At 39.2% G+C, this 21589-nt stretch overlaps 1 protein-coding gene across 1 annotated transcript in view; it reads left to right on the top strand.

Annotated features, from left to right (window-relative positions):
• The first annotated feature begins 490 nt into the window (after nt 1–490).
• Nucleotides 491–21589, top strand: part of AIR9 (Outer arm dynein light chain 1 protein) — a 160884-nt gene continuing 139785 nt past the window's right edge. The window contains exons 1-10 of the mRNA XM_089377429.1: nt 491–943; nt 1039–2133; nt 2353–2424; nt 4504–4569; nt 4908–4979; nt 5080–5145; nt 5287–5349; nt 5499–5564; nt 5754–5853; nt 6163–6264. Coding sequence (XP_089233555.1) covers nt 1066–2133; nt 2353–2424; nt 4504–4569; nt 4908–4979; nt 5080–5145; nt 5287–5349; nt 5499–5564; nt 5754–5853; nt 6163–6264 — 1675 coding nt within the window. The 5' untranslated portion in view covers nt 491–943; nt 1039–1065. The remainder of the gene's footprint in view (nt 944–1038; nt 2134–2352; nt 2425–4503; nt 4570–4907; nt 4980–5079; nt 5146–5286; nt 5350–5498; nt 5565–5753; nt 5854–6162; nt 6265–21589) is intronic.

Below are 21589 nucleotides of genomic sequence, written 5' to 3'. Positions count from 1 at the left end.
CGCCGCTCTCCGAGTAAGTCAGGGTCACATGGGAGACATCGAATTAACCGCAATGTCACGGTCACATGGGAGACATCGAACTAACCGCAATGCCACGGTCATGGGAGACATCGAATTAACCGCAATGTCACGGTCACATGAAACCGCGCGGATCACTGGTAAGTCCATCGCATTGTAGCGACCCGTTTCGAACTTTTACGGGGTTTTATTACCGTTAAACGTGCTGTAAAATTCAGCGAATTAATCGGGAATGGTAACACCTTTCCGCACATTTCTTCACCCCAAGTCTCGGTCACATGAACTGGTTTACGCTAACATCGGATTCTTGCAGCATTAAAACATTTTAACGCATTCCGAGTCACCACCCTTGATTCCAGGATTTGTGCATTTTTACCTAGAATCTTGCAGGGGACCTAAAGCTTCAGTTAAAATAGGGTCACATGAACTGCGGTCACATTAGGTGTCCAGGTCATCATATTTTGACAGTGAACAGTGGGCAGGGGTAGTGAGCGGCGTCCAGCGCAGTCCATTGTAGGGGCATGCAGGCGCTGTACATACATTGCTTGGTATTGAGATAAGCCCCTACTAATCCCACTATTTCAAACTGTAAATGCTTATATTGCCTTCGGCACAGTAGCGCAGTATCGGTAGATCATGGATCGATTGGCATTTTGCCCAAAAGGTCTCCACATTTGATGGAGGCATGGCATTTTGAGTTTCAGTGGCAGTTTACAGTTCTGAAGTAAGCCATTTGTAGAATTTTTAGCTTCATTTGCATTTTCAGGCTCCATTTCAAGGTTCTTTCAGCTTAAGTAGCTGTTTCAATCGATGGATTGATGTTTTGCGGCATTCAACCAGGAGTTTGAGCTTCAAAAGGAAGCACTCACTGCATTTGTGCGGAAGTCTGTTTTGAGCTTTGATCGTGATTTCAGGTTCAAACAAGGTATTTACAGCATCTTTATGTACAGCATTGTGAGCTTCAATCGAAATTATTTTGGATCTTTACAGAATGAGAAGGAATTAGAAACTTTATTCTAGGTTTTCCGCGCCCGTACTGTCCTAAAAATGGAAGAAGAAAACGGTTCTGGTTTTCTTTACGCGAAAGAGCCAACAGCAGAAAATGGCGACAAAGAGAAGCACGATTTACCTACCGATCAGACGGCAGAAGACGAGACTGCGAGTTCGGTAGTTGAAAATGCAGGAAAATTAACCGGCAAGCCATCCAATGCTGCAACTAAAAGTCTTCGAACAAGCAAACCAGTCTCAAAGCTCTCCACTACAGCCAAAACGTCCTCTGCATTGCGAGGGTCGACGGTCAGATCCACTCCCACGACACCAGGTTCACGATCCTTGCCTTCCACAGCTTCCAGAACCCGAAGGGTCGATAACAATGGCAATTTACCAACTGATAACGTCGTTCGGACGGGCCTTACGAGTGTTTCAGGCTCCAAGGCTGCTGCTAGTGCCAATTCTCACAATAGACGGAACAGCATTGGGACGCCCTTTGGAATTGCAGAGCGACGGGTGAGCACTAGCTCTCCTGCCACTCCGCGGCAGAGACTTTCGTCGACGCCATCAACTCCTGCAAAGCCGAGTCCTTCAGTTACTGAAACCCGCCGAGCTTCTCTTTCAAGCGTGTCTACAAGGCCCGTCGCCAGTTCAAGTTCCGCAGAGCAGAAGAAATCCTCAGTTCCGTCGGCTTCGAAATTTTCTTCATCTTCTTCTTTAAAATCTCCGTCTATCGCCGGATCTCCCAAGCCGTTCAGTCCATCTACGCGATCGTCTCCCAGACCGACCGAAAATGCCGTACGCCACACGGCAGCGGCGAAACCATCTGTTCCTTCCTCCCGGGCGTCGCTGCAATCTCCGAGTCCGTCTGTCGGTGGAAGAAATAAAACGGCCTCTACACTGGCGGAGACTAGACCGCGAACCACCAAGTCTTTGGATGGTGGAAACGGCATATTGAGAAATCAGGCCTCGTCGTTGGCAAGAGGTGCGAGACATGCGCCCACGTCTCTGTCAACAGACAGAATTTCGACTCTTTCGAATCGCAGGAAATCATTAACTCCCGACAGTAAAGATTCCCGATTCATCGCCCTTCCACAAGTTGAAGTTAAAGCAGGAGATGACGTGGTATGTTCGATTTCATCCCTGAAAACTGCTTTTCTGTTACCGGTGGTTTTTTACATACACTTAATATTGAATCGTATTCTCTAGCTCTACCGCTGGATTTTGTTCTTCCATTCTTTACAAACCTCTCTTGGATTTAACGATCATAAAATTGCGAAATGATAACAGTTTGTTGCAAAGCATATTATTTTGATAAATTTATCCTCCCTGCATGTTTTGCAGAGGTTAGATCTCCGAGGCCAGAAAGTTCGCAGCCTTGATTCCAACGTCCTAAATTTATCCCCAAATTTAGAGGTAATTATATCTGTAATCAATAATCTCAGTCTTTGTATGCTGTTATTGCTGTAAATGATGGATTCATAGCTCAAGCTTGTCTTTGCCACTGCTGCCTGCCACAGTCCAAACTCTTAGTTAGGGATGAAGATATGTTATACGTAATTGTATTTTAATCTAATGTTGTATATTAAAATCCATTGTTGGTCAAAAATGAAGAATGGGATGGGGTAAAAGATACATGAATGAAGTGTAATGCGCATCCAAAGCAAAGCATTAGAGAAGCAACATAAGCTGTGAGATATCGAAACTCCAGGACAGAAATAAAAGTCCCAGAAAGACGACGAGAAAAACTGTAAAGGATCATTAGAAAGGGCTTGATAGCTTGAAATAATGTCGATCAGTTTCTCTTCTCGCATAATATATTGATAAGATAATTTTTTTAATTTCGACTGATGACCATAGAGAGAAGTCAGTAGGACTGAAAATTACAATCCAGTGGGGACATACCAAGGGAGTGCCAAAGCATCTCATAAAAACTGGAAGGTAAAACGTAAGAGAAGTAAGCTAAACTACTGTATGAGTAGTAGCGAGAAACCTAGATACATAATGACAACAGGCTAAACCATATCAGATATATGAGCAGAAAAGGAGGGAGATGAGGAAGCCTCTTCATCAACATTAGAAATACAGGGGGAGATAGGAGTAAAGGAGGAGGAAGAGAATATACTCTCTGAACCATTGACCACAGTAAAGTCGCCAGTACACCGTCTGAAGATGTCCTCCAGGAAGAGACCAGGCCTGGGAGGGCTGGACTTTGGAATCCTGGGATTAAGTTTGGCATGGTCTACCAAAACTCTCCTAAGACTCAATGCTGTTAGAAAGAATCCCGTGCCCAAAGGGGAGGGGCAGCTGAGAGATTAACATCCACCAGTCACTGAAAGCAGTTGATGATATTAGGAAGGTAAGACATGTGGAATATACTCAGAGCTAGAAGCAGTGTCAATGATACTGTCCCTGCATTAGAAGTGGAGAAAATTGAAATTGACTTTCACAAGTTTCGTAAGTGTTCAGTGATATTGGAAAGGTAAAACATGTGGAACTCTGTATGCTAACAGAGCGCATAAAGCATTAACATAAGAATGCATTCATTATGTCGTTTGGTAACCATGTTTGCGTATCTGAAACTGTTGTCTGACAAATATCTGTTTTATTGCTTCTTGTGAATACATTCATGAAATGTTTTCAGAAGAAAGAGTCACTTTAGTCCAGCCATGTTACAAATTATGCATCTCAGAAAAAAAGCTCAGGATATATTTTCATTACTGGCTATAGCTGCTGCCTTATAAATCCATCAAGCCCTTGATGCTGCATTATAGATTAATATGTTTTAAATCAGACATGTTACAACTTCATGTATGAATATCTAAATGTGGAGTTGTTTAAAGGGTTACTCGAATGGTACTCTCTTTATTCTTAGAAATTGTTTAAATTACTAGGTTGAACTGATTTTATGGATATTACATTTGCTGAATCTACTCCAAATTGGAACACAAATAATCTAAAACATACTAATCTGTAGTGCAAATGTTTAACTAGTTCTGTTCAATATATTCATCTGGAAGCATCATCACATTTACTAAACTTATGCACTACTCTAGATATTAACTGCATTGATATATTAGATCATGATGTTCTTTAATGTTGTAAATAGTGAATGTATCCCAGATTTAGGTTCAATCTCATTAAGATATACAAATTCATAATCTCACTTGAAACAAAAACAATTGCATCCAGCGTTGCATGTTTTACTGTTTACAGTGTATGCAGTTGCACTGCTTCAATGTATGGTTATTATTAGCATATTCCATATTTGTTATCCTGTTTCGTATTTGAAAGGATCATCTACATTGTCCTAAAGCTATGTAAACATAAATGTTCTAACTGTCATATTCCAGAGACTATCTGAAATTCTGAACATTTGCGCACCTGAACCTTCTATATCTTACTAATAGTTGCACTCTCACTTTGTATGTATGTTTTTAATTTTTAAGTTATTGATAACTGTGTGACCTGAATTATGATTCTGTCACTGTTCAGTTTGTTTATCTCAGGGATAATAAGTTGGCGTCATTGGTTGGCATTGAGATTCTGAAGAAGGTGAAGGTGAGTAACTCCAAAAACAACCAATCTTGCTGTGTATGTTCTTTAATAACTTGAAGTGGGCTTGCATAGGTTTAGCCTCTTCCATTTTAGATACAGGGAGTTTGTAGAAAAACTAATTATGCGTATGAGAGGAATCTCTGACCAGAAGGAATTATACTGCATAAAGGAAGGTGATGAGCATGCATTTTACAGTCGATGGTGAAGTCTTTGGTGATTTCCGTTGGGTCTAATATATAATCTTACTGCAAAGCAATCTTATATTATTGTAATACGTCCAGTGTTATATGTTCTTATATTATTGTAATACCTCCAGTGTTATATGTTTTCTTCACTCATAGGTTTTGGATCTCAGCTTTAACGAGTTTAAAGGATCTGGTTTTGAGCCGCTAGAAAATTGTAAAGGTCTTCAGGTTTGCCACTCCTCCAATATGCTAAAATTTTTCGACATGTCCAAGCCATTGAAGTCTTGTCTTCTTTCACCTTAACCTGTTGTATCTGTTTACTGTGCAGCAATTGTACTTGGCAGGGAATCAGATTACATCACTTACTGGGATTCCTGAACTTCCGAATTTAGAGGTATTTAGGTTGTTGCCTACAAGAGGGTTTTTAGTCTTGTAATTCTTACTGTTTTTGGATTTTTAATGTTTGCTGTAATGCTGCCTAATTTTTCTTGTACTGTCTTGCAAACCATATTTTTTTTCTTGTTTGGTTTTTCAGTTTCTTTCAGTTGCTCAGAACAAATTAAAATCTCTTGCAATGGCAACTCAGCCTCGGCTTCAGGTGAGACTTTGTTTATCTTTGAAATTCTTTTTTATTTTTGACTGATATTGAGGTTTGAAACTTTCCTGTCACAAGTTTAAAACTTGAGTGCTTGGTTTAATATAAGGCATTCTCTTCTGTTTAAACCATGTAATTTGCCTTTGTCAAAGGTCTTGGCAGCGAGCAAAAATAAAATATCAACTTTGAAGGGTTTTCCACATTTGCCAGTTCTCGAGGTTAGTTGCCTTACCTCTGCTGCTAATTTGCTAGTTTTGTTTTGGTTCCCATCCATGGTTACATTCCTGGAATTTCAAGGTGAATGAATCTCTGCTTAGTTCTGACAGTTCTGTTTAGCTTTGTTACGTTATTAGCAACTATCATGATCATCTGGGAGGATTTATCAAATGGCTATTCTAATATTGCAGCATCTGCGGTTGGAGGAGAATCCTATTTTGGAGATGCCTCACTTGGAAGCAGTGGCTATCTTGTTGGTTGGACCAACACTTAAGAAGTTCAATGACCGAGGTAATGGAGATTTGAAACCTTTATATGGGCTGTTTAATAAAACCCGTAAATATTATCACTGAAAGTGAAAACAAATCACAAATTCAGGAGATTTATTTTCTCTATTTTACTCACTCTTATCGACATATTTCTTAACTATGTTGACAACAGTATTTTTATGGATGAGTTTCTCTTTTGTATGGTACTGTGTCAAGAGGAGCTATTTATTTTAATTTGGGGATTTAATGTTGCAACCATTATTATTCTATTTGTACGCTTTTAGTAGAAGTATTGGTTGTGTCTAGATTCTAAAGTAAGCATTTTATATAGATCTCTCTGTTGAAGAGCAGAAGCTTGCAAAATGTTATCCTGCTCACACAGCTTTATGCATCAGAGATGGCTGGGACTTCTGCGGTCCTGAAGACGCTGCTGGTGAGGGTTCTCGTCAATTCCTTCATTTTTTGTATGCATGCCTATTTGTGTCATTTATCCTATTTTTCCATTCATGATTTTAAATGCTTAACTAGTTGATTACATACTTTCTATTAAAGTTTATACTCAAGGTCCAGTTGTAAAGCTCACGAAAAATCAGAGGGGTAATAAGTTGATTGATAGAGAGTTAAAACATTGACCAGCTTATTGTTTTGTTGGAATAATTCTCGAGGTCCTCGACTTTCTCCTAAGAAATGTAGTTTGCTTTTTCTTTCATTTAACTATTATCCAGGTTTGTTGCATCATTTGTGTTAACCTTTGCTAATTCTACAACAGTTTGCTAAATCTAAGGGGAAAAAATAAGTAATAAGGAAAGCTTTCTAAATGGTTTGTATATCTCAGCTTTAAGATTGTAGGATTCAATCTAAAGTTACAAATTTGTAACCTTTTAAGTTTTTCCTGAAAAATCGTGTCTCACACACACACACATATTTGGAAGAAAATTATATACATAATCTGTCCACCGACTGATGTTCTTGATATCATGTCAGAAACTTCCTAACGTCAAGACTAGTACTACCTGTAGGAAGCATCTGGTTCTCAGAAATTGTAAGAACTCCTGACACCATACATCTTGTATTCTGTTTATTACAAGAGTGAAAATTATAAAGAGCTGTTAGAAAGGGGGGTTGGATTCCATTGAAATGGTCTCAACACCATCTCCACACTCGAAAAGCCCAAAAGATCCAACCGGGAGAGCAAGAGCATCTTTTGAGAAATCATCTGCTTCCAACTTTAGTTCACAAAATATGTGATTGAAAGATACTTAGTCGAAAGAGCTCGCGTCAACATGAATGTCAAGAAGCAATGAATTGAGACCAAGGTTGGAGACCTTTGCCTTTTGGTTTGCCCAATCGATGACTAATTTGGAATCCCCAAACACCTGTAATCTAGAGGTGCCTTTTGTCCTTTCCAATTCCAGTAGGCACCATAGAGCTGCAAATTCAGCTTTGTTGTTTGAGTCCATGCATAGAGACAATGAATGGAGAGTGACTAAAGTAGAGGATGACCCCTATGCCGCATCGAGGAGGATGTCCCTATCTGGCGCCATCAAAATACACCCAGGTAGTATCATAATCCAGCACCGACATAATTGGATTTCTGTGTTTGGTTGACTGTAGATCTGTCTTGAATTCCGTAGCCAAGGCTGCCACCTTAGCTGCACATAACTTAGGAGGCATGAAATGGTCTTGAAAAACTAGCTCTCAAAATCCATGAGATTAAAATGCATGACAAACCATCATAGGATATCACCTTCTTGTCGGACCACCACGTGCAAAATACATCGCAAAGGGATATGCAAATCTAAACAACTTTTGGCTTGTGAGAGCTCCACAAGGACTCACAAACTTTTGCAAAATATTTGCACTTCATAAATAAATGCAAGTGGGATTCTTGTTGTTCACTACAAAGAGGGCATCAATTTGAACCGATCCACCCTCGCCTCAACAAGTTATCCCAGGTGAGTAATTTACTGTTGAGGGCCACCATTAGGGGCTACATAGAGCTAGACAATGGTACACATTAGGGCCTAAATAGAGCTTTACTTCCCCCTTCCAACCCAGGAAAGGATAGCAAATATATCTGTTGCAAAATTTAGAACTTTAGTGCCAAAATAGCTGTATTTACCTGTTTATCTAGAAAAAAACATGCATCTGCAAAATACCTTCTTTGACATTTTGAACACCAAATTTTATGGCAAAAATCTATGGTTATCTCATAACATCTTAAAATACAAGGCAAAGAAAATAAATTGCTTGTATAATGAAGGTTATGCTGCGAAACTACTCTTGCTTGTAAAACAACTTTTTCTAGTTACATAATAACTGTGTAGCTTGTTGAAAATGTAGAGAGCAAGGTCTTCTGGCTTGTGCCTTAGCTAGTGAAGATCTCAAGTTGTGCTCGTGAGTTAGACTTCAGTTAGGATGAGTTATTTCTAGTTTATTTGAATAATCATCAAGTTAGCATGCGTAGAGTTGGAGCTTCAGTGAAGTGGAAGTCTTCATCAGTAAACTGTGTAGCTTGTTGAAAATGTAGAGAGCAAGGTCTTCTAGCTTGTGCCTTAGCTAGTGAAGATCTCAAGTTGTGCTCATGAGTTAGATTTCAGTTAGGATGAGTTATTTACAGTTTATTGGAATAATCATCAAGTTAGCATGTGTAGAGTCAGAGCTTCAGTTAAGTGGAAGTCTTCATCAATTTGACTACAGAACGAGGTGGCAGTTAGCAGTTTAGTTACAACGAGTTAGTCTTCAGTCTTGATTGAAGGAAGAGCGAGTTAGATCTCAAGTGTTGATTGAAGAGAGCACGAGTTAATAACTCCAATGATGATTAGAAGGAGAACAAGTGACACTCTCAGTTAACTCGCTATTAGAGCTCGAGTTTTAAATTAAGCTAGGACTCCTTCCATGGATTGAAATTCACCTATAAAGAGAGGACAAAGACACAAGTAAATCACAATACTGTTTTGTGCACAAAGGTTTATGACAAGACAGAGCTCACGAGTTAGTGTGAGAGAACCTTGATTGTGGAGTGTAGGGATTTGTGGTAAAGAATAGGAGCTCCCATCCGCGCAAGGAAATAGGAGGGTTTGCACCTGGAAGTAGGAGTTGGGATCGGGCAAGAGGTAGGGTGAGTCAAGGCATCAACAGGGGAACAATTGCGTGTTAGGGTCGAGATCAAGCAATGATCAAGGCAGGTTGAGATCAATTGTATCAGCTGAGATTAGTGAGAAGAAGCAGAATGCCTTCTCAGAGACAGATTGCCTTGTAATAGATCCAATTGCTCAAGAACAATCAATAAAATACCACAACAAAGGAAGTAGGTTTTTGTTGATTTGGGTAGCATCAGATGTGCTCTAGCCATGAAAATTGGTGGAGAGGCTAAAGCACATGAGATCTCCAAGACCCAAAAATGGTTTGGGCAGATTCTACTCGGTTTAGGAGATATTAAAATAATTAATATTTTTAATCGAGTTCCTAAGTCTAAATTTAGGAAAAATAAAATATTAATGGGTATTAATATAAAACTGGGTTAGAAGGTTCTAAAAGACATGGATCAAGCCAAATCTAATCTTAGCCATTGATTAGAGATGTAATCTCGGCTGTTGAAGGACCAACAGGAAAAGTATAAGAGGAGGCTTGAGGGTTAGTTGGAGAACACACCAGAGTGATCAGTCATTCGATTTTCTAGAGTGGGGTTTGCTAAGAGAAATCGAATCAGTTATCAGTTGCAGCGAGGGGCAGTGAGTATGAGACAGAGAGGCAGAGATAGTGCTAAGAGACCAGCGCAGAAGCAGAGAGAGGCAGACGCTGAGCCTGAGGAAGCCACGTAGAGGTAGAAGAGACTGCGCAGAGGCCAGAAGGGCCTGCGTCATCCACGTAGAGGCTGCAAGAGAGACGTAGAGGGTGTGCAGTGCCTCAGAGGGCTGACGCAGAGGCCAAGTGGGCTAACGTTGGGCTTCAGATTGTGATGGAGAGGGTTTTGTGGGGCAGACTTTTCGAATATCTGCTTCCGAATAGAGAGGTATTACTGCCGGATTATTTTCTCTGTTGGGTGAGCCAGTTTGGCACCTAGTTGTACTCAGAAAGACTGCATAATAAAATAACCCTCAGAATTGCTGCACCGGTTTTCCCAAGTTGGGTTTTTCTGGGGACGAGTTGTCCAAAAATAACGGTGTCACTTGTGTGTTTGCTATTTCTTTTAGCTGTTGATTTGTAAATGGTTGAGACTGTATTGTGTTTATTTCAGTATTTATATGTTTAAATAACTTGTTCGTAATTAACAAGTAGGAGAAATAGACCAGAGAATATAGATAAAAATTGATATGAAGGATGAACGTAGGATCTCGAGGCCTAGATTGATGGCTGACCAGATTTGGCAGGGATTTGAAGTCCGAAGTGGATGATGAGTTGGTAAACGATTCGTGTTTGCGGGTGATCTTAAAGCGAACAGACTTAATGGCCATTTGAATATGATTCAGGGAATCTGACACCCAGTTCGTTAGCAAATAGGTGGCCACCTCCCTGCGAGGCGTTACCCGGTGATGATGACGTAGAGCAGAGGAATTTGAAGAGACAGAGGAAAGGAAACCAGAAGGCCAGGAAGTGGAAACAAATAGTCAAAAGAACAGACTGGCTTTAAAGCCATAAATTGACAGAAGCAGAGGAAGCAGCATACCGAGAGTATTTTGTAATGCACAACTCTACCATATTTTGGAACTTCCTCCTCCCACATTTACCCACTTTCACAGGTTTGCCTAGGGTAAACATGAGTTCAGGGTCACTATGATAAGACTCAACCTCTTAAATGACTTTAAGGAAATGGATTGGACCACTTAAGACCTTACTGACTTCCCTCAAGTCCTACATGACCTCCAGGAGCAACCCAACCCCGCCAGGTGTCCAACCCCTGAGATGACTAAGCCGTAGTCGCTCCCTTACCAAGGAATGATAGCGAAAATGACTCTCTAGTCGCATTAATAATCTGTCCTCCATGTGACTGTGGAATTTTCTACTCAGTTCTATGCTAACGACCCCGAATTGTAAGCCACTTTTTCAGGGCCAGGACTGAGGCCTCTTCCCAAAACTCAGTGAAACTTATAGAGATGATAGATGACATAGAAACAATGCTTGTAAACCAAAATGAAAGCGAGTACTTGACTTGACCTTCCCCAACCGAGACTGACATTCCGTCAAACGCTTGGTAAACATGCAACCTACAGGCCATGAATGCAAGTATGAACATAAGGATATGAAAACTTGTATGAGGTTTAACAAGAAGGATCAAATTTCTAACGGGTAATACTTAGAAATTTCAACAGTTTTCCCATTTAGGTTTCTTGAGAAAACAAGTGTCAAATTGTGTGATGTGTTTTTATCTCTGTGTTTTTATTCTGTTGCTTCTAATTTGTTAAGAACTATGTATCTTGGTGAAAGTAAACTAGGTTTAAGTTTTCAGTTATTCATCTAAGTAGTTGCAGAGTTTCACGGAAATTTAAGTTCACACCTTGAACAAATGTTCCTTTTGCTTTAGAAACATGTTTAAGTTTGTATTTATGTTCTTAGTGCTCACGAGTTTGGTGAATATTAGCTTTTGCAGGCTAGACTTAGGTAATGCTGTTTGAGCCTTGCATGATTGTGGTTTCGGTAAACTTATGCAATTTCACCAAACACAGTTGCAATGATTTGTTTACTTGTGTTTTTGCTTTAGTTTTTTCTAAACTGGTCCCATTTTTAATGCTTGTTCCTACTCTTTTCTTGTTGTTTAGGTGAATCAATATTTTTTAGTATGCATGTTAGGAATTAGTACATGAAATAGAATGTGATTGAGATGAGTTGTGTGCATTGGAAAAATATCTATTCTGGTGAAATGCAGTTGAAGGCATAGGTAAGTGCGTGTACCCTTTTGTTGAGATGATTCTATGAAAGAATTTGTTCCTTGCCTTCAAGTGCTTATGATAATTCATTATGTTTGCATCATCCTAGTGGATGATTTGCAAAACCAATAGTGTACATTGCCAAAACTAATAACGTTATGGGGGAGCATGCATGAAATAATGATTTCATGGATGGATAGCTTATGCAAAGAGTCTTTATGAAAATATTGTTGGGATAAAAATCCCATTGTCAATTGTGATATAGGAAATACTCTTCATAGAGGTAGATGTGCAATAAGGCTTTTAGAGGTTGACATTGGATAAAAAGACAATGATGGACTCTATGCATAGGACTTGAAATGGGGACAAGAATTCCTTGGCCAACATATTGCAAAAATACTCAATCAAAGAGTCATTTCCCATAGGTTTTAGATAGAAGGACAACAAGACTCGTATTACCCATTTTTAAAGTAGGAGAAAATTTCAATCATGAAATTATAGAACCATTAATATTAGCCCAATATTCACGAAGCCTATTGTTATTATGGAAATAAATATGAAAAAGTAGGTGGAAGAGAAAGATAAAGAACCAAAGACCAAGCCAAACATATAGCATAACACTCCATCACAGATCATTGCCTCAAACTAGGGAACTCGGTGAAGAAAATATGGGACATTAAAGAGGAAGAGCTCTAGTGTTGTTTTGTGGACTTCAAAAAGACTTTTGAGTCTGCACAAAATCTAACAAAGAAACTAGTGGAAATGAGATTCATGAGCTTTGTATTCAAAACCAAGAAAGGGTTATTGGTAAGCTTTTAAAATGATATGAGGGTGAAGTGAGATTGTCATCTTCCCCCATTTGATGTTGGAAAATGTAACTAGTTTCAGTCTTCATAATTGTCATTGTACTCATGTCATTATGTATGTCTTCTGTAACAAGCAAAAAAGAAAGAAAAATATTATTCTCAAGCATGGGTTTCATGCTCCATTTGATTGGTCAAATAGGTCAAGCATACATTTTATGCTTCTAGGGTTTGTAAAGTCAAAAGAATATTTGTCATGAGTCAAGAGAGCCATTATTATTTGTATAAGACCCATTTGGGCAAGTTGTAACATGTAAAAGATATTATATTTATGTCTAGAAAGCTAAGTCACAAGACACGTCCTCCAAGGTCCCGTGTCCCGTATTTAACGTGGCGGACACGAAAACGGCCCTAAAACGTGTCAAAAACGTTTTTCATCGTGTCCTGTAAAACGTAAAACGTATTCTCTGGTCCTTCATCTGGAAAACGCGTATTTCGTTGATCGAAAACATTGCCCTAACGTTTTTCCTCGGTTGAATACGTACCCCACTAAACCGTGTAGTTTAAAGCCCACGCAATGGATTTTTCCGGGTTCTTTTCATCGTGTGCTGTCGTGTGGAGCTGTTGTGTGGAGCTGTTGTTTGAACTGAGTTTGGAGCAGAGTGTGGAGCCGATTGTGCTGTGCACTGTTCAGCGTTCAAGAAAACCGTTCGGCCCATAAACCTGTAAACCCGTAAATTGTGTTCAAACTTCACGTTTTATATATTATTTGATTAATCATTATAATTTATATCTGATTGATGGGGTTTACCGTTTCTAAGTTATTTATGTTGCGGCTTGCCCCATTTTTGAAATCTGCAAACTCAGAACTATTCCTAACCCTCCATTACTTAATAACTTCTGAGAAATGACCTATTCTTCAGGTTGCTGGCTTTGATGAGTTTTACAGATGTGTTATTTGTTCTCGTGCTGCACGCATGTTAACAACTAATGTGAATGTGCAGTTCTTCCATTTACTGGTATATATATTATCCTGCATGTTCAAGTGATATCTATAGATCTTTCAATATGCTGATGCAAGTAGTTAATATTATCGGTAAAGAGTGCAAAATCCTTTCTTGCCATCTATGACATCCCTTAGTTGTCAACTTGTCTTATATCAATTATATGAGTTACAAGCGTGCATATTTAGGATCTTTGGAGATCTGGATCATGCCAGTTTTTGTCCTTTGAGGTAATTGTTTTACCATCAGGTCCTTGCAACAGCTTAGGGTCCAGGGACTATATGTCATACCTGACTAACAATATAATCTAAGTGGACGATTTCTTCTTCTAGCCCTGGTCTGTGGTCTAGCATATTTGTTTTTAAAGAAATCTTCAAGCCACTGTATTTCACTACTTGTAATGATGTAAAAACCCAAATGAGTCAAATAAGTTTTAACTTTTTTCTATTTTTTCCCAAAAGAAATCAAGCATGTTGCATGACTGTACCACAACAAAAAAACGTGGTACTCTGTCTCAGCTCCAAAACATAGTTAGTAGTAAGTACTTAGTAGTTTCTTATGTGCTTGTAAGTTGTACATGAGCAATGAACATTGAATATTCAAGAATCAAGACCAAGCATATCACATTCTAATTTCTAAATAGTAAATTCTGATTCTATTTATTTTTTTAAAGTGAACTATGAAATTTGAGAAGTAATTATATTTTAATTTGATTACATAAGCTGCAACCTGCAAATTAATATGGATAAAAAACTATATTTTGGTATATCTATATATATATATATTTATTAAATATATATTAAATGTGTCTCCAGTGTCCTGTTTCCAGGTTGTTGTGTTTCGTATTTACGTGTCCTTCGTGTCTCGTGTCCTCGTGTCATGTGACTTAGCTAGAAAGTCATTTGTAACCTCCAAGACCAAGTCAACCTTGCCAGCAGAAGTCGGCCTGGAAAAGGCCTAATTCGATCTCATGAGAAGCATGTATGTAGAAGGAACTTTGACCTTATTAACACATACAACATCAAGTTCGATCTGCAACAAGAAGCAAGAAGAAGAAGAGCAAAGGTGAAGGAAAAAGAAGAATTTCAATAAGAAAAGAAAAATTTGACTTTTGTACACATTTATGCTCACATGTGTGAGAAAGCTAGGGTTTCTGCAGTCTGCTGGGGGGCCGAAGTTGCATGTTCGAATTTTAGACCTGAAGTAGAGGGCTGAAATTGTGATTTGGAGTAGATTAGAGGAGGTTTGACCTTTGTTGACTTGGTTGATCTTTGACTTGTTTGAAAGAGGTTTTTTTGGAGGAATGACTTTGTGCTTGGAGGAAGTCTTGGTCTTGGATTTCTCATTTAATCTGACTCTATAAGAAGAAAAGAGATTCTTTTTGGATTTTTCCCTTCGGAGGGGTTTTGCACTGGCTTGGAGCCTACATTTTGTGTCCATTGTCTTTTATGATCTTCATGGTTTATGGTCTTGATAATTGTTTGATGAAAATAATCTAACGAAGAATAATAAGAAGCTGACATAAGTTCACAAGCTTTTATCAAGGATTAGGAGAATTGTTTAGAGAGCTGCCATCTAAGACACCTGACGCGGGGACACGAGACACAAAGGACACAGAGATTCGAGTGTCGGACACAGACATGTTGACCCCCTGGAACAAGACACATTAGGACATGTTATGTATTATTTTATTAAAATATATATAATTAGATATTTCTTACACAAATTCTCATTCATGATACAAATTCATTGATTCAAACATACATCTTCATCTAGATGTAAGTTTTACAAAGTAACATTATGCATACAAATACAATTGTGACATAAATGATAAATCATAATACATATTCAATTCATCAATGGTCTAATAGGAGAAAGACAAGATATTGTAGTTTTCTCATTAAGTCATCAAAATCAAAATGTGTTACATAGGTAGTACAATGCCAATGGCAAATAGAAATAGCAAATACAAAAAAACTACAAGTCTACAAGCCTCAAGGCAATAGGTAGCTCATGAGTCATCAATCCTCATCATCAAAATCAACATCACTGTACTCATAATCACGGTCACCACTGCTCTCCTTTGTTGCATCCTCCTCCTCTGTATCCAAAGTCATCTCTGCATTTGTTGGTGTGGAGGATGACCCCTCTACAATATCACCATCATCAAATGTGACAGGCTCTAGCACTGGCTCATTGAGATCCAAGTTGGCCAATGTCAATTGAACACTGCTGTCCAGACCTATATCATCAGGAAAGACATCCCACATCTTTGTCTTTCCCTTCAATCACTCATCCCTTTGCCTGTAAATAAGACGAAGGTTGGTGTGCACATACACCATTGTCTCTGCCCTGGACTGCTCAAGCCTGCTCTTCTTGACACTATACAAATTCCCATATGTGCTCCAATTCCTCTCGCAATAGAGGGAACACTTGTAGCAGACCCTGATGAAATTGGAACATGAGGGGCATCTCCAATGGGGACATTCTTCCCCTGCCTTTGCCCCTTCCTTTCCCTTGATTGAGCCATGAATGCTGCTAAAAAAAAACAAAAAATGCACATGCAAACTGCTGTAATAAACATGCAACAAAAATAGAGAGAAAATGCACTTGTTGCTTGAATCTCCTTGAAAATGCTCCCACACCCTGTGCACCTTGCTCTCACACACCCACAACAAACCCACAACCAAGAGGAAAGGTAAATGTGGAAATAGGAATGGCTAAATCGGCTTTTAACGTCGCGCGGAAGTCACTTTTTCGGGATTTGATCCGGACACGATCGGAATAACACGAATCCGACTGAATTGTGTCCGATTCGCCCGATTTGGGGACACGAGAGGCCAGGGGGACGAACTCAGTTTCATAGGCTGCCATCTTAGATTCTCCAACATGGTATCAGAGCTAAGGTGAGAAGAAGGCAACTTGAAGATCATCGTTGTTGATAAAGCAGAAGACATCCATTGAAGGACATCATTTGCTAAAGGACACAAGGAAGGGCTTAATGAAGAAGACCTATTGACCTAGAAGGAAAAGGACTATAAGCTCTCATTGAAGGCTCTCTAGTGCACTACATCATATTGAAAAAGAACATTAAGTGCCTCCCCTGTAATAAATCATTGTTTACAAGCAAAATTAAGGGGGACGCCCAAGTGTCCCCCGTTTGGGGAGTCGTGTCCCCCACACTGGGGAAATGTCCCCCCTGTCTCCCCACGTCTCTCTAAAAGGGGAACATAGGGAAATGTTTCCCTAGACGTCCTTCCATCCTGAGTGCGTGGGGTGCGAGAGGTGTGTGCACCCTACCCTGGGGGACGTTTCCTTGTGGAACATTGCTTGCACTTCTATTGTTGGCTTCCCTGAAATTCAACCTCTTTCCACAATCCTACAATTCTTGACCTGCCTGAAATCATAGCAATTCCGCACGTGTGAGCTGATTGGAGGAGTTTTGTGAGGCTTGTCTTCATCGCTTGACTTGGAGACTTCCCATTGCGATCTCGGCTAGCAAGAATGCTTGTTTTGTGACCCCTTTCTTGGCTTCTTCAAGGACTAACGTGACCTCACCGCAAAACCCCTAATTTTAGTCAATCGCGTGAGGAAGATGACTAAAAAACAATGCCAAATCACTTCGATCTTCTTCTCTTTCTCTTGGCTGGATGATCGGCTTCTTTCTACCCCTTACTCGCACTTCTTCTATTTCAGATGCTTGATGGATGCTTTTCAAGTGAGGCTGAGTCCTTCTTTATATAGTGATATGTCCATGCAAAATAAGCCGACTTGTGCTTGTGTCTAGGTTGACATCTCCTTCTAGAACGATCTATAGCTTCTTTGGAAGGCCGACATGATTGTATACTTGTGACGAGGCCTTGGAGGGTTTATGTCTCTTATAACGACTCAAATAAATTCTCTTTTACGATATGCAACATGTCCAAATGGGTCTTCAATACATGACCATGACTCAATTGACTTTATGACTCAATGACTAATCCTAAGAGCTCACGATGAGGGCTTGACCTAAAAATAAATTTTCCTTGAGCATGAAACCCATGTCTCAAGATCAATAATAATAATAAATTTATTTTTCTCATTTCATTAAATACTTAAAATCATGATTACATGTCATTATGAAGGCCAAACCTAGTTACATATTACAACACTCCCTGTTAACTAGGGAGGTATTCATAATTCATACAAGGTACTTCGACATTTTCAATTTGAAGAATTCTCATAAGAAGAGTCAGATTGGTAACCCATCTGTATAACATCATATCCTCCATCATTGTCACATTGCAAGGCCTTGACCAACAACTCTATCTCTCCACAAGATTAGAGCATAATGTTGGCGAGACTAATGATTTATAGACACCCTCATCATTGTCTCTCTCGGAACATACCCCACTTAGGTTTTCTTAGAGTATGTTCCACCAAGACTATTATTATCTTGGATTTCTAGTCCTTAAAGAATATTGGTCCTCTAGGACTACTCTTATCTTGGATGCCCTACCACGTCCTCAAAGAGTATGAGATGCCAGACGCTTACCCAATCCTCCATTCTATCTTCCCAGATGAAGACAAGAATGATGTGTCTATCTCTTCCTCTCAATTAGGGAGGATATGCCCATTCCAGTGAAGGAATGTACCCATTCCTATAAAAGGAATCTACCCAAGCTCCCTCTTGACTAGGGACTTGCTTCCAACAACTCTCTAGGTGGAGATCATAGGACAACTAGTTGCTTGAAGAGTTCCTCCTTTCGATGCCATGAACCTCTTTTTCTTGATTCAGGAGTCTTCATCAGGGCATCGACCATCCATCACTTTCATTCATGGATCATGTCAGTCATGTCATCCTTTCTTTCATTGAAAAGTGATCCATTAGTCCAAATCTGATCTTTCCTTCATACCTTGCTACCTTCTTCCCATCATGTTTCCTTCAAGATCTTTCATCCTACCACATGAGTGCCAGTTGTAGATGACATCTACAACTCTTCCTTTGGTAGCCCTGCGTTAGCCCATCCAGATATTTTTCACAAATAGAAAATGAACATTAAATCAAAAATACCTTTGTGATCTTTCGTCATGACATCCTTGTTTGCATCAACATCCTGCATGTATATTGACACATCTCCAAAAAGATATACAACATCAAGGCTCTCTTTCTTTTTCAGACTTCATCACGATCTTCATATTTTTCCCATGGAGATTTCATAGTCAAATCTTCTAGTCCTTGGATGTTGATTGCCTTCTCCATAGTTGCATTTTTCATGATCTCTTCCTTTCTTTATTCACACATTTCCTCCCGGGAACTTCCAATCATAGTTCCTTCGACTTTGTCCACCACCTCATATTTCATATGAGGACATACTATGTTGATTTCATCTAGTCAATGTGTGAACTATGGCTTCATGCATCCTTTCATAGGACTATATCCTTTCTTTTGATCATGCTCTTGAGTTAGAGCACTCATTCAAGATATCTGCAACCATACGACCATTTCATCAAGTACAAGCTAACATACCTCATCTCTTTCTTTTGGTCATCTAGACTTCCTTCGACAACTTCCTTGATTGAAAGAACTTCAATCCCCTTGACCTGCTTCACTTCTTTTGACATCATACCATCATCCGATACAAGTTGGAATTCCCGGCGAGACACTTGCTTCTTCCAATAGGTGAACCTTCCAATGAAGATTCCAACGGAGGATCTTGATCATCCTTATCAACAAATGCTCCTATTGAATGATGTATGATGAGCTTTATACTAGATGACTTTTCTTCTTCTCGTAAATGCTTATAATGAGGTTACCAAGAGCTACATTCTATGGGTGATTGCCATAGACTTCTATTTTGGCTGTCCTTCATGGTTCTCTAAGATGATGTCATGAGCTCTTGCTTTCAATCGTATGCTTCTATGATGCCATGATGCATCCTATCATGCATCTAATGATTCCTACCATGATAGTTGTATTTTATAACATAAAAACTTGAGACAAACTTGAAAAGAACTAGCTGAGGGAGACTATCTCAATCATAATAGAGATCTTTTACTTCCTCTTTCTTGGATTCTTTTAAGCTTCCTCCACTTCTTCAGTGATATGGGCTTCTTCCCTTCCTCTTTTGTTGTTGTCCTTCTTGATCTTAGGACAATCTCTCTTGTAGTGCCCATATTCTTGACATCCATAGCATTGAACCTTTGCCATATTCTTCTTTCTTTTATGAGGACCAAATTTCCCAAACTTATCTTTTCTCTTTGCCATGGCAACATATGCCTGGGTTTGCTCATTTGATCCTACATCTGATTTTGCCTTCAACCTGGTTTCTTCAATTTTGCATAGTGACCACAAATCATTGGATGGAGTAGCTTCGTTCTTCCCATAGATACATGATGTGAAGTTGCCCCATTCATCTGATAGTTCATTGAGCACTATGGTAGTCATTTCTTTATCAGACATTATCTCTCCCAATTCTTGTAGTTGATCTCTTATTTCAGATATCTTGATAAAATATGAGGCTATTCCTTCTTCTTTTTATATCTTCATCTTGTAGAGTTCTTGCCTTAAGAGATTACTTCTCCTGTATTGCTTACGGAGAAAAAATCCACAAGTTTGTCATATATTTCTTTTGATGTTTTTAATTTTGATACATAGGGAATGAGAGGATCCTTGATGGATTCTATGAGAATCCTTTGAGCCCTTACTTCCCTTTTCATATATCTTGCAAGTGCTTGAACATCTTCCTTTGGAGGTTTGGTGATTGGGCCCTTAACATGTTCCATGACTTGATTTTTATGAATTTCAAATCTATTCTTTTCTTCCATGCAAGAAAGTTTGAAGCCCCAACCAGTTTGTTGCTTTCGTTGCAAAAAGACATTTTGACAGATTAAGATGTAGAGAAATATATTTGTGAAGATGCTCCTTCATCTTGTTGCCTTCTTGAATTTGATCATGACATAGATAATAAAAAAACTTCTTCTTAATGAAGATGTTTTTCTTCAATAGCGATCCTTGACTCCAAAGAGAGGGAGATCACCTTGAGTCGTTTGATGATGGCAACTGCTCCTTTCTTCTTGCTTCCCTTGAATGAGTATACTTCAAGATGCTTTGATTTGATGATTTCTTCAATTCAAGTAGATTTAGGGTCTTTTGAGGTCATCCTTCCTTGTGATGATGATTTGAGTGACGATCTCGAGAATGCTTTAACTACGAATGTCTTCTTTGATCAATCTAAGGTTTTGACACTTCCTTCAAGATGATGATGTAGCCTTTGTCTTCAAAATGCCTTGGAGATGAGAGGATCTTCTTGATTCTTTGATGCCCTTGATATCCTTCTAGAACCTTGATCTTTGAGAGCTTGAATGTCCCTTATTGAGCTGCCCTTCCTTGACTTGTCACCTTAGCTCTAATACCATGTTGAGAAATCTAGGGCAGAGAGATGAGGTGATTTCTCTTTCAATGATAACTGTTTGTGATGCAATTTTACTTAATCTTTATTAGCTTCTTTCTTTCACTTGATTATATTAATGTTTTCTATCATCAAACAACTATCAAATAATCATGAGACAAAGGACACAAAATGTAGGCGATCAACCAGGGCCAAAACCTTTCCAACTTGAGAGGAAAACCCAAATGAATTCTTTTTATAGAATCTTCATTTGATGAATTCCAAGACCAAGACCCTTGACTTAACAACCCCTCTAAGACCAAGTCACAAGACCTTTTGAACAATTCTTCTTCTTGTCCAAGTCAATGCTTGTCAAACTAACTTCTTGCACTTATATTCTCAGCTTCCCTGAAATTCAGCCTCTTTCCACAGTCCTGCAATTCTCGGCTTGCCTAAAACCACTGCAATTTCGCACGTGTGATTGGAGGAGTTTGGTGAGGCTTTTCTTCTTTGCTTGACTTGGAGACTTCCCTTTGTGATATCGGCTAGCAAGAATGCTTGTTTTGTGACCCCTTTCTTGGCTTCTTCAAGGATTTATGTGACCTCACTGTAGAAACCCTAATTTCAGTCACACGTGAGGAATATGACCCAAAAACAATGCCAAAGCATTTTGATCTTCTTCTCTTTCTCTTCGATGGATGAGAGGCTTCTTTC

The sequence above is a fragment of the Pinus tabuliformis genome, chromosome J (assembly GCF_031772625.1).
Source record: "Pinus tabuliformis cultivar Carrire ecotype Pingquan chromosome J, CPIR1, whole genome shotgun sequence".
Lineage (NCBI taxonomy): Eukaryota > Viridiplantae > Streptophyta > Pinopsida > Pinales > Pinaceae > Pinus > Pinus tabuliformis.
The sequence above is the reverse complement of the archived record's forward strand: the minus strand, read 5'-3'. Positions and strand labels throughout refer to the sequence as shown.